This window comes from Cyanistes caeruleus, chromosome 11, assembly GCF_971803275.1.
Source record: "Cyanistes caeruleus chromosome 11, bCyaCae1.hap1.1, whole genome shotgun sequence".
In the NCBI taxonomy this organism is placed as follows: Eukaryota; Metazoa; Chordata; class Aves; order Passeriformes; family Paridae; genus Cyanistes; species Cyanistes caeruleus.
Genome location: NC_141711.1, coordinates 12,494,747 through 12,507,385, shown reverse-complemented (window position 1 = coordinate 12,507,385; position 12,639 = coordinate 12,494,747). Strand labels below are relative to the sequence as shown.

General features: G+C 37.6%; 1 protein-coding gene across 9 annotated transcripts in view; it reads right to left on the bottom strand.

Annotated features, from left to right (window-relative positions):
* ARHGEF3 (Rho guanine nucleotide exchange factor 3) overlaps positions 1–12,639 on the bottom strand; it is a 96,483-nt gene that overhangs the window by 70,864 nt on the left and 12,980 nt on the right. For 4 of the 9 annotated variants that reach the window (XR_015275150.1, XM_086846809.1, XM_086846810.1 and 1 more), the window contains exon 3: positions 9,834–9,924. The exons of the other annotated variants lie outside the window; for them this stretch is intronic. Coding sequence is in view for 3 of the 4 variants with exons in the window: in XM_086846809.1 (XP_086702935.1) it covers positions 9,834–9,862 (29 nt within the window). In the remaining variant the exon portion in view is untranslated. The remainder of the gene's footprint in view (positions 1–9,833; positions 9,925–12,639) is intronic. 9 annotated transcript variants of the gene reach the window in all.

Sequence of the window (12,639 nt, the reverse complement as noted above, 5' to 3'; positions counted from 1 at the left end):
AAGGAAAGACAGTAAGTCTGCTTCATTTTGTTTTCAAGCTGGGACCTAAGGCTGGGAAATCCACTTAGGTTAGTAAGACTAGGTACTTGCTGGTTAGACAGGAAAAAAACGGGTTTTCACACAGAGAAATCAAATAGGGGATTTCTTAGCTGTTCAAAATCCAGGCAAAGAGCATTTTCATGTCTACCATAGAGAACCTACCAACAGCCTCAAAATCCATTTTAGTGCCACCACATCATATTCTTGATAAAGGAAATGGGTGTGTTCTGAAAGCCCTTTCTGTTTGGATTCATCTCATCTGGCTCTTTCTGAAGGTAAATTTGAGTTCCTGTGGAGCTGTGATTCACTAACAGGCATTCAGAGAGATCAGAAGGACTGAACAAAGTAGATAACAGCATAAAACAAGCAACAGATAACAGATAACACAAGCAACATCTGGAGTCAAGTCATTCCTATATAAGATTTTAAAACTGTTGTACTGCTGGTTCCTTATCCTTCATTTGTAACTTCATATTTTTCTGCATTACAGCTTGCATTTCACCTGAAAAGGCAAAAGTTGTAGGTTTCTAGCTAAAATATCATATAGGATCATTTTAGTCAATTTAAATTTTTTTCTGTGCTAAAAGTAAAACACTCCTGCATACCTTTTCAAGAGAGCTGTGACACTTTCACACCTTACTCTCAAGGATATGGCACTAAGCCAGTCAGACAAGGAAAGAAATCTGCTTTTATTAAATGTGATCAGTTATAGAGGACTAACTTTCAGCATAATGTTTCAGTGAGCGAGACTGTTCTTGCTTGAAGGGTTTCACATTGAGTGACAAGAACCACTCCTGCAATCTCTATGCAGACAGACCAGAATGCCTTATCTTGAGATTGTAACAGGCCTGTCACCACCAGAGCTGATAAACTGAACTTTTCCAAGTGGATGCAGCCATGCCCATGACTTATCTTCGGCATGCAGTAACTACCTCTCTTGAAAAGTCAAATTATAGCACTATTTTCTATCTCCATTAGTTCTGCCCTCCAACATGCATAAAGGATTGGAGGCTATCATGGCAAATTCCACTTAGCTACTTTGTCACATAGAGGTCAATAACTCGGATGTAAAAATCTCAAAGATTAAATTCTACAGCATCCTGGGGCCCTGCTCAGAACACAAGCAAGTATTTTATGATAGCATAACTACAACATGGACAACAGAAATTCTCCCACATTTTGACCATTGTCAGTTAAATAAAAAACAGAATATTAAGAAGTGGGGAAAAAGTCAGAACTTCATAGAATAATACAATCATTATGGATGCAAAATACCTCCAAGATCATCAAGTCCAATCTTTCACTGATCACCAACCATGGTCAACCAAACCATAGCACTAAGTATCACATCCAATGATTCTTGAACTCCTGCAGGGATGGTGACCCCACCCCATTCCTGGGCAGCCCATTCCAATGCCCAACCACCCTTTCAGTGAAGAAATTCTTCCTGATGTCTAATCTGAACCTCCCTTGATGCAGCTTGAGTTCATTTCCTCTTGTATTGTCATTTCCTCTTGTCCTCATCACATTTTCAATAACGAAACCTTTCATGGGATATTGCAATATTTGTATCAAGCCTGAAGGATAAGGGTTCAACTTTTTCAACCTTTCTCCATTTCCAGAGATTTTACTTAGATTTTTTTTTTTAAATGCCAAATCATGATACTTTATCTTTTTCCTTTGATTGATGCTTTAAAGACAAGTATCCAAAAAACCTGGGAGAGAACACTTATGATGTATTAGACTACCAAGACCAGTAAGTACAATAAACACAACAAAATATTTAAGAGACTCACAGCTGCAACATCACAGTGCATGTGATATATAGATAGAAGTCATCAAGATCAAAATATGTAGCTTTTAGATTTACAAAGATATTTTTGCTTGTAAGACTTCCCCCTGCATTACTAGCAGATTGTACACCACAGGGGCCCAAATAAATAATGATTTCACCTCCACTTCATCACATTTCCATCTGCACAGTAATTCCTATTAAGTTGCATAAATAACTAAGAGTAACTACCAGCCCCCAGGGCTTAGAAAACTGTTTTCTCCTCATATTTAACAAAGTGCTCCTCATTCATATTCAACTTCAACATATTTTTGTAGATCTCAAAAATAATTATCAGTCTTGTAAATATTTACTAGTTTAGTTTCCCTTTTTTTTATATAACTCATTAGAACTTTTCTTTGTGGCCACAAATTCCCTGACTACCGTAAGTATTTTGTGTTACTCCATGACAGTGAAGCTACCAAGTCAAACCCTGAAATGCTTTCAAGTTTCAAAGTTTATTCATATTATAAACACCAGACTGGTTTCCCCTTTGTTCTGAATGAAAGCGAAACAAATATGAACAAGGCAATTGTATGCACAAAAGCCAGTTTACAAGTACAAGGAGGGCTAGATTTAACAACAAACAGTTTCAGGATATTTCATTTAACACTGACAAATTTATTTCTGAAAAAAGCAGAAGAATTTTTGAAGGCAATTTATAAATAGACACTGAAGTAAACAAATACTGACTTCTTCCATGTGAGCTGTGTGATTCTGACCTTTGTTGCACAGTGAGGTCAGAAGGCTACCAAGACAGTTTTTTTTAACAGAATTAGTCATATGTAAATTATTTACATAATTCTTCAAGATAAAACTAAGTTAGAGTTCCTGAGCAGATTTTGTACTACAAATTTGGCTTAAGAAGTTAACATAAAGCATCTGAAGCTGGTGCCAAATTTTACACCTAATGTTTCTAACACTTTTCATTGGTCTTTGGGATGGTTCTTCAGCAATACAGCAAAAAGGTGTTTCTACTCTGAAACGAGACACGCCTGTCAACATATGTGGGTTTTTATGCAAGAGAATGACTTCCTATTAAGTAAGCAAACCCCCCATACTTTCACTGAAGGGACATTTAACCTGAGATGCAAAAGCAAAATGTTTTCAGTTAGTTATTATTCACAGCTGGGTTCCTGTGGGAACATTTTCTACATCACAGTTGCCATAGTAATTACTATAGAAACACTGAATGCAATGGAGTCAAACCTGTTGAAACTGTGGTACCATTGAAGCTCAATTCAAAATATCCACTCAGGACAGAAAATGTTCACCTCTATCTACTTTTACCAGCAACAAGTTAGGTTTTCTAGTCTCTTCAATAGAAATACACTGGCTACATTTATTTCAGCTCATTTTACAAGAGCATACAGGAGATCTTGTTAAAATAATTTCTTACAAGTACAGAATCCTATATTTTAACGTAACATTATACCAGTGACGGCATTAAATTTATTGATTATTAATTTAATTAAACTCAAATTGTTTGTATGTTTTTTCCCAGGTAAAAGAATTTTCCTTTAAAAGTGCATTTATCAGTAGGAGATATCTGGAGCTAGTTTTTTCCAAAATGCATATATAAATATATATATTAAAAAAAAAAAGTTTATCTCTACAGATACATACACTCCTATGCTTTTCTCCTTTTCCTTCTTGATTACAATCCCAGCAAAACCAGGCATTAACATTTGAAGCAAGGCAGGAAATGGCACTTGCACATATGTGAACACAGTTTTGTTCTTTATTTCCCTTACGTTTTTGGTTTTTTCCAGACACTCTCCACTGTTATGTTTCCTCTGAAATTTTTAATGCCATGCCATAAAATCAGAGCATATACATCTTTATTCTTAATCTTGCTGATAGCTAATGTATTTGGGTTTCAATGAGCTACATGAGAGTCGCACACTGCAATATTTCATTATAAAAACTGAAAAGCTGCCTAATCACAAACACAAAAGAACAGCCTTTTTCACTCTCTATACAGAAAGCACTGGAACAAAAGGACAATATCCCCAGTCACTACAGCAGCTGAAGTAAGAGTCAGACCACAAGGGAAGAGATCAAACAGATGTTGATTTGATCAATGGTGATGCAAAAGTATTTAACATTTCCTTTATGGTCATGGATACCAGAACTACTGTTGGTAGCCTAGGTGAGTGATCCTGGTCCTTTTAAATATGCTTGTTTCTGGAGCCAAGCTGCTGGACGTTTTCTAATCACTTACACTGTATCTCTTAATTAACAAAACACAGTCTGTGCTTTCAGGACAGCATTTATCATTTCCAAATGTATCAGAAACAGTGTTCTATGAACAACTGATGTGAAAAGAGCTCACTTCAGCTGATACTCTTCCCCACCTCCAACTCAAGTGGGGTCACACATCAAGGATTTCAGGCTGCTGCACGATTCACTGAGGATGTTATCTAAGAGCCCTCCGGGCAGATCTCCCAGCCCTAACAACTTCAAACAGAAGCGATTCAAACAGATATGCAGCGATTTGATGAGTCAATCACTCAGGAGAAGTGGAACAGTAATGAAGAACAAGTTTGTAATTCAAATGTTCTACTATGGGCTCTTTGTTCAGGGTAAAGACTGAAGATAAAGGCTGCTTTCTTACTTCCAAAAGACAGAGGTGGCACCAGAACGAGATGAAGCAGCACTCGCATCCTATTCGTGGCAGGGGGTGAGATGTGACCTCATGATCTCTGCCAGAGCTAGAGATCAGAGGTTTAGCACTGAGCAGACACGGTGAGAGCAGAGCCCCACCTCGCAGCTGCAGACACACTGTCTGGGGCAGCACAGGAAGGCCCCCAGCGGCCCCCAGATTGTGTCCCACACCTCAGCACTCACCACCTCCATGACCCCTGCCATGACAGGGATGTGGCCAGCTCAGGCCAACACTTGTGCTGCTGTTCTTCACCAAGGATGTGAATAGCCACACTTTTCGGGGGCCTTCCTCGCCGTGCCGGTACTAACCAGGATCTCTCACCTCAACCCACACACACTTATGGTAAAACTGCAGTTCATTTGCTCCGGTATTTTTTACATCTTCTAAAACTCGAAACTAGGCAAAGAGTTCATAAGCTGCTGACAAGACCAATAGCACAATCGCATGTCATTTCCTCAGGAAACCAGACTCTTCAAACCACACACATGCACCTTTCTGCAAGTCTGACTTGCTGAGGTACCTTGAAAAGCAAAGAAAATGGTTGCAGAACTCTGAGCTCCATATCCTCTGATGTCCTACTGAGAAAGATAAAAGTTTGGGGGGCTACTTGGTTGGATCTTTAAACTCAAAATGTGTCATAACTTTTATTCTTCAAGTAAATCTATGGAATGGGAAAAAAAATCCTGTTCCTGTTCTTTAAATTGTCATAAGGAATCAACCACCTTACTTGGGGAAAAATGAAATTACTTTTTGTCCAAGTTCTTAAAATTGGGTGGCTCTTCTCAAGAGAGAAATATTTAAAATTACTAGCAAGTGGAAAATATTAAATCTTATTCGCAAACACCAACACTGTCTCTGATATGTAAACAAAGAGCTTTAAGATGATTGCTAAACTCAATTGCATTGCAAAAAAATACGCAGAAAAGAAGCACCAGGGCAATTTTAAGTTCTCTTTAAATGGAAACCAGATCAAAGCAGTTATATCTTTGCATTAGTGGAATATAAACAGAGTTGCAGTACACTTAAAAAGGAGTTCTACATGTGAGAAAAGCCTCAGTTAAAAAAAAAAAAAAAATTGCCCTGTAGTGCATTTGAGATGTAACTGATTGCTAAAAGGCTATTAAGGCATTAAATTACCATAGCAGACATTTATTGTAAGCATGCTCTGGTATCAGGAGTGTCAATCTTTGCACACCAATTACAAAGCCTAATAGACAATTAACACATAATAAAAAGTGGGTGTAACTACATTTTTACAACCGCTTCACACAAAAAACCTTTTTGTTCTTACAGAAATCTCAAAACATGTAGGAAGTACTGTGTAAAGAACCTGAAATTTTAGATATTTGACTTTCAAATAAATACAGGCACTTGAATAACTGAGCTTGTTTTCCTACACAAGTTAGCACTGTAAACAAAAGAAATTCACGTGCTTTGTTAAAATTTCCTCTTGGTTAAGTCTGTAACAAAGCAAGACAGCCGGCATCCATACTGATTCCAAATTTTGCTCTGCAGCACCACAGTGTTGTTTACCTGAGCAATTTCTAAACTGCTGTGTTAGGCTAAGAAAATGGGTCAGCATTTCCTCAGGGGAAACACAGCTTGTTGCTTCACCAGGCTACAAACGATCCTCATCTATCCTCAGAGAGACAGGGACAGCTGCTTCAGTTACATGAAATTAAACATTAGTAGTGGAACGTAAGAAATCACTACTCTGTTTATGACTACAGAATTAGCATATACAATTTTTCCAAATAAAGTGTACAGAGTCAAGGGACATTTCACAGTTGTCTTCTTGCAAACAGGCTATTTAGGAGCTGCAAAAGAAACCTGCTCAACCTGACAAGAGGAAGCTCTGCAAAGCACACCTACACTGAAGGACACTGCTGGCCAGAAAAGTCCAATTGTACCTGTACAGCACACACACAACTATAACCAAAACCAGACACATATAACCTTCAGAGGGGAAATGAAGAATTGGTTCTGGTGCTAAAGAATTTACCTTTTCAATAAAGATACTAAAAAACTACCACGAAACCAAGTAATATCAAGTCCTTCAGAACAAAAGACAAACACCAGTAAGTGGGAGAAGTTTGGCTACAGCTTAAATGGAATTAAAACATGAGGTATTTAATGAAGGAAACAACCCGGCGTGGGTAGGTCCGGGTGGTGAGGAGCGCTGTCCGCGGGGCACAGCACGGACCTTCAGCAATGGAAAGATCACATTCTAGCAGAGTGGAAGGCAAGAGATGGAGAAGTTTATTACCATTTTGTTATTTCAGGAATAATAAACCAGCAGATTATAATAAAAATTTAAATGTTTAATGATAAACTAATTTAACCCTCTAAATCCTGTTTTTTTCTCCCTTTTTTCTTCTTCATTTGTATGGAGATTGATTGGTGGATATTTCCCACAAATTTCTGTTTGGTTATGCAGTTTCCCATGTCAACACAGCGCAGGGGAAGAAGACAAAAGAGCTCTTTGGGTCAGTTGCTAGTTTAGATAAAGGAGGATATCCTGGGGAAGAAAAAAACCCCTCCAAACTTATGAAATCTGATGGATGGGACAGAGAAAGTGCTATATACCAGGGTAGATACAATGAAAGTATATAATGACTTTTCCTGTCTGCACTTTGATACAAGTGCCTTACTGATTTGTAGTTGACTTAGCGTGACTGTCTCCCTGCACTGAGTTAGAGAACACCAGATCTGAGAGGGAGGAAAACATGCCTAAGCATGCCCAGGTACAACCTGCCAGACCTAGCTCTGTGTAGTAATAAATAATAGATTATAAAGTGTCAGATGTGAATCTATCTCACAAAATTGCAAAGAGACATCAGGTTTTTTTAAATTGAGTTTAAAGTTTAAATTTAAATTTTTAAATTGAGTTTTAAATTTCTCTCCTGGAAATTCCAATGGAATAACAATCTAATACAGAAAAGCCATTACTGTGTTCCAGAGTTGCAGGTTGCAGGTGACCAAATGTATTCAGCTTGAAAGATACATATTCAAATCATTGCCTCTTACAACACTCACCTATTGAAATTTTCAGGGCCCACAGGAAAAATGAAGTTAATTTAACCAGTTCACATACCCCCCAGCATTACCCCCCGCCAAGAAGGAAAGCTCAAATTACAAATCAGCTTTCTATTTCTAATCTTCTGTTTCCAAATATTGCAATGTATAAATACTCCCAAATAAATACTGTTTGTGTTCATTAAAAACTTTATCACCAGCTCCCTCTACAGCCAGAGAACTAACTAAGCATATCTAAGAACTCTTTTTGAGGGGTGGGAGTATTAGAGTATACTTCCTATTAGTATTAGAGTATTAACTAGAAACTCAACTGTAATACATGCTGAACAAGAATATAAAATAATAACAGACTGTTTATAAGAACAGATTCTGGAGTCTTAGTGAAAAAGAATCATGACCAAGAATAAGAATCTTTAGAAAGAGGAATAGGGTAAGCATATAGGAAACAGATGGTTACCAGTGGTAGAGCACCAGGTTTTGGGGTTTTTTTACATTTTAAAAAAGCCATATTTCATACAGACACATGCACCCACACAGAGAAACAAGATGCTTCAAAGTGATAAGCAGAAACTCACACTCACTGTCCCCTGCTCTGCCAGTGAGGAACTGACCATGGAGATGGTCAGGGCAGTGGGATCGAGCTGGCTACAGGGATATTCCATAAGCCAGGAGGTCATGCCCAGTATAAGAGGGAGCTGGAGGGGGCCAATGGCCACATGGGCACAGGCATCGGTCCATGTCTGGTGAGAAACCGTACTGTGCATGGCTTGTTTCTCTAGCCCTTCAATTACAATTACTACTGTTGCTGGGAAAAGCTGTAATTGTAACAAATAACATTTAAATCTTGTGAATTCCTTTAGCTCTAACTAAAGCAGGACAGTGCTTAGTCCTGTATAAATGTGTACAAGTGATTACTGCAGCCTTAAAGACCGTGGGCCTGAGCAAGGCTGATAAGAAGCTGCATCTTGGCCAGACCATGCTGGGGTGCACTCAAAGAAAAGAAACTTATTTTTTGGAGGCCTGTGACCAAAACAAGATGATTTAAGGAATGGAATGTTCCCCAAAAGACCACCAGACACACTCTAAAGATGCCTACTCTAATGTGAATAAGTTCCAAGAAGTGATTTGAATATGCAAAAGAATTTGTGCGAATGTTTAGCATGTATGTATGAGTCTTGGGAAATGGAATGAATAAGCTACATAGATTTCAACTAGCACCTTAGCTGGTGGGTTAGGTAGAAATATCCCCCTCAAATATGGCATCTAAAATAAAAGTGATTCCTCTTCCTAATACCGAAATTACATACTCAAGCTAGAGAGTTTTTTTCCCAACTTTTGGTGACACTATCTTGTCATTAATTAGCAGTTAAGCCATGTCAACTATGAAGGAAGGAAGGCAGTGTTTTCCTTTACTTAGTTTGTTAACATGTTTTATATTTTTCAACAATAATTTTTTACTATTTCTGCAATTTTTGTGTGCTTTTCTTCAGACAGTAACAGAGAAGGAAAATACGTCAAGATGCTGCATATCTGAAAGAGAAAATGAGGCTCTATAGCATAAATAAAACTAAGACAGATGACACATTTCATCCTTGTTCTAAACTATGCAAACTCATTTACTTGATATTTGCAAGACAGCACTGAAGGAGACATTTTCATCCTCTATAATCATAATTTCATAAAATTACATAATTACAAATGACCCTGAGTTAGGGATGGTGAGGCCTCCTTGCACAGTGTATTAGTTATTAACATTGGTGATACAAGCCTAATCACCAGTGTTTTTTATCACCCTGATAACATGTACTTCTCTAATTCCAGGGGGGGAATGAAAGTAAGTTTAAAAAATTTAACATCCCAAAATGTGAAAGCCTTGTTCCATATTTAAAGCTATATAGATTCAGCTTTTCAATATCAGTAATTCCTGTTCCAGCCAAGAGAATTACACAGTGCAAAGTGACATTTTTTTATTAAACATATATTTTAGATTTCAACAGGATAACCTATATGGAAGAATACAAGATACTTTTAAAAAACAGATGGACTGAGATTTTTGACATTCCTATATCAAAGTAAGGAAAAGTTACAGTTTTAAACCATTCCTCAGCTATCTTATTAAAGAAATGTATTTCAGTCCCTCTATATGCTCCCTGTGAATACTCAATTTATTTGTCAGAGTACAAAAGCCATGTCATCGGCCTGTGCACTAACATGTTCATTAACAAAATACCATTGAGGGCAGCCTAAAGATGTCATTACCTTTTACTTGGATGAAGATTCCTTGACATTCAACTGGAACCAATCAGATATTTCAGAAATGTTTGTTGTACCTCTCTCCCTCAGCTAACAGCTATAATAAAGAAACATATAACACTGAAAAAGCAGGTAGAGCCCAATAGAGTCATAACTAAGTATGCAGCAAATGTTTTAAGAGACACTCTAGCAACAAAAAGTTATTTTCAGTATGACCTAGAGACAATGTAATCACATGTATAAAATGCAGATTACAGCTTTATCCAGGAATCTAGTGAGTGATCTTGCACCAAAAAAAAAGGAAAAAAAATGAACTCCCTGCAAAAACAGCCACCAAGCAGCAGCCTTAGCTTAGTAAAGTGATTTCTAAACAAGCAATTAGTAATTCACCTCTGCTGCTATGCCTTTTGGTAATCCCAGAGAAAAAGCCAAGGGCGGGGTGTGAAGAGGGAAGGAGAACAACCAGAGAGGGAGTGGGTACAGACGCTCATCTGAACCAAGGCTGCCACCTCGTGGGCTTGGGCAGGGGGCAGCCCCAGGGCTCTCCTTTCTCAAGGCAGAATCAAAAGGTTTTGATCCCATCCAGAATGAGGAAATGCAATCCATACTTAGTTTTGTAAGACATGATGACTGAACATATGTTTAAACTTGTACTTGCCTCTGGGGCATATTTTCTTGAGCTACAAAGCCCATTTCATGTGTGCATGAGGCAAAGTCAGCAGTTGGTGAGTGCACTTCCTTTAACCATTTCAGCACATTCTCATCTCTCACTGTTTGTGGGTGTGCTAAGGAACCTCATGAGTCACCTTCTCCATGTCCTACGTCACTCTCCTGGATCTGCATCCACTTCCTTTAAGGGACTGGTCTCAGGCTGCAAGTCCCAATGCAAGTGATTCCCTTGTAAATATTTTCAATTCTAGTACTCCTTTTTTGGGCAGAGAAGTACTTTAAATAAACTATGAAAGTTAAGTGAGATAGAAGTGATTTTTATATACATACAGTAAATGTTTATCTGCTTTATTAAAAGTAGTTGGTCATAATTATTATGTTATTCTAACTGAATCTGAATATCTGATCTGAATATCCTTCAGATTTTCAAGAAAAGCATTTTCTCTCTGAATAATAAGACATTACTAGAAAGCAACTAATTCAAGGCCTCTTGAAGATAAGATTATTTTTATCCAGCTATCTGAAATGTTTATCTGTAATTTATGGGGCTTCCTTTTTGCAAACACTGTAACCTTGTATTCCCCAAACATGCGCCTTTTGTAATCAAACATCTGCAGTTAAACTGCACTTGACTAGAGCCAGTTTAATTCAGTTCTTCAGGATGACTCATTGCTACTGATTAAACAAGGATATAGGAGAAAGAGGGAAAGTTGTGAAACTTGTTTCTCTTCTTACTGTAATTCCAGACACATAATTCTTCCTTCATCAAATAGCAGCTGGCAAAAGCTGCAAGAGTCATGATGATTTATTGTCACGAAACCTTACTTCCCACACAAGCTACAAGTCAGCTTGTGCACTTGTCTGTCCCTGATGTAGAGAATGCAGCATTTTAGCTACTCTGTTCTGATCCTCATTGAAAAAGAAGGGCTGTGTGATTAAAACCACAGGCATTAAGGTGGTAATCTATGTGGTGTCCACATTGTTCCTTACTAAGTGAAGATGCTCACTATTGTTTTCTTATCTTGCTTTTACTCAGACATGGGGATGTCAGTTTAAGTATTGTTTTAATCTCAGTTGACCCTGTTATTTCTATTTCATTCTTAAGAAGACGAACTTATTAAAAAAATAAAAATGCACCTCAAATACAGGTTGTACAATACTCTAGAATAATTGCTTCTTCTATACCAAAGAGTTTCCAGACATGTTCACACTAAGATATGACAGTAAGCTGTTCTCTTTCAATGTATGCAATGATGGAGCTGGGTTTCAAAATAGTTTTTGCAATATCTAAATTCAGTATCTAAGCATGTCTTCCTTCTCACTCTATGGACAGGAGTTTCAACAGCTTCCCTTCCCCACGAAGTCACCAGTCTCAGATTAGAAAGGAGACCTGAAACAATCTGTTAACACCATTAAACAAAAACGAAAATATTTTTAAAAAGTTTTTTCCTCAAACTCAGGTTAAGCCAAATCTTAAGTACAGAGTCAGAATACACTGGAGTTCACATATAACAGGGCTTGTTTGGTCAGTTTTAAGATTTATGATTTATTTATTCATAACATGGACAATTTTCAGAGAAATTTGGTCTAAAAGTGATGAAAACTTTGTCACAGAAATAGCAGTACTCTGCATACTTCATAAGGAACATGGCAGAGTATTTGGAGACAGAAATAGAAAGCCAAGAAACCAAAAACTATCATGAGACATGCAGAACCCAAATTTCAATTATTAGTTTTAATAGGATTAAATACTTCCTGACTTAATCCTAAGTAACACAAAGGAGTGACTAGCAAGATTTCATCCAGCCTGGAAGAAGCATGTTATAAAATCCACACACAATAACAACACCTGGAAAATTTCCAATTCTCCTGCACATTTGTTTTGAAAAACAATGTGCCAGCCAGCTACTTTCACAGAAAGTGTGGATAAATTGACACAGCTCCACTTGCTCCCTTATCTTTAGTTCCCTTTCTTGCAATTTTCAATATTAAGAAAGTGAGAATCTGACAAATCAGGAGCTTCTACAGTTTCAAGGGTCTCAAGCCTTGATTCCACACCAGCTCAGACGATATTGTTGATGTTAGGATCATCCACCAAGTTCCTTCACTTTCCTGCTTATCAAGAGCAGCTTAATTTGGTTCA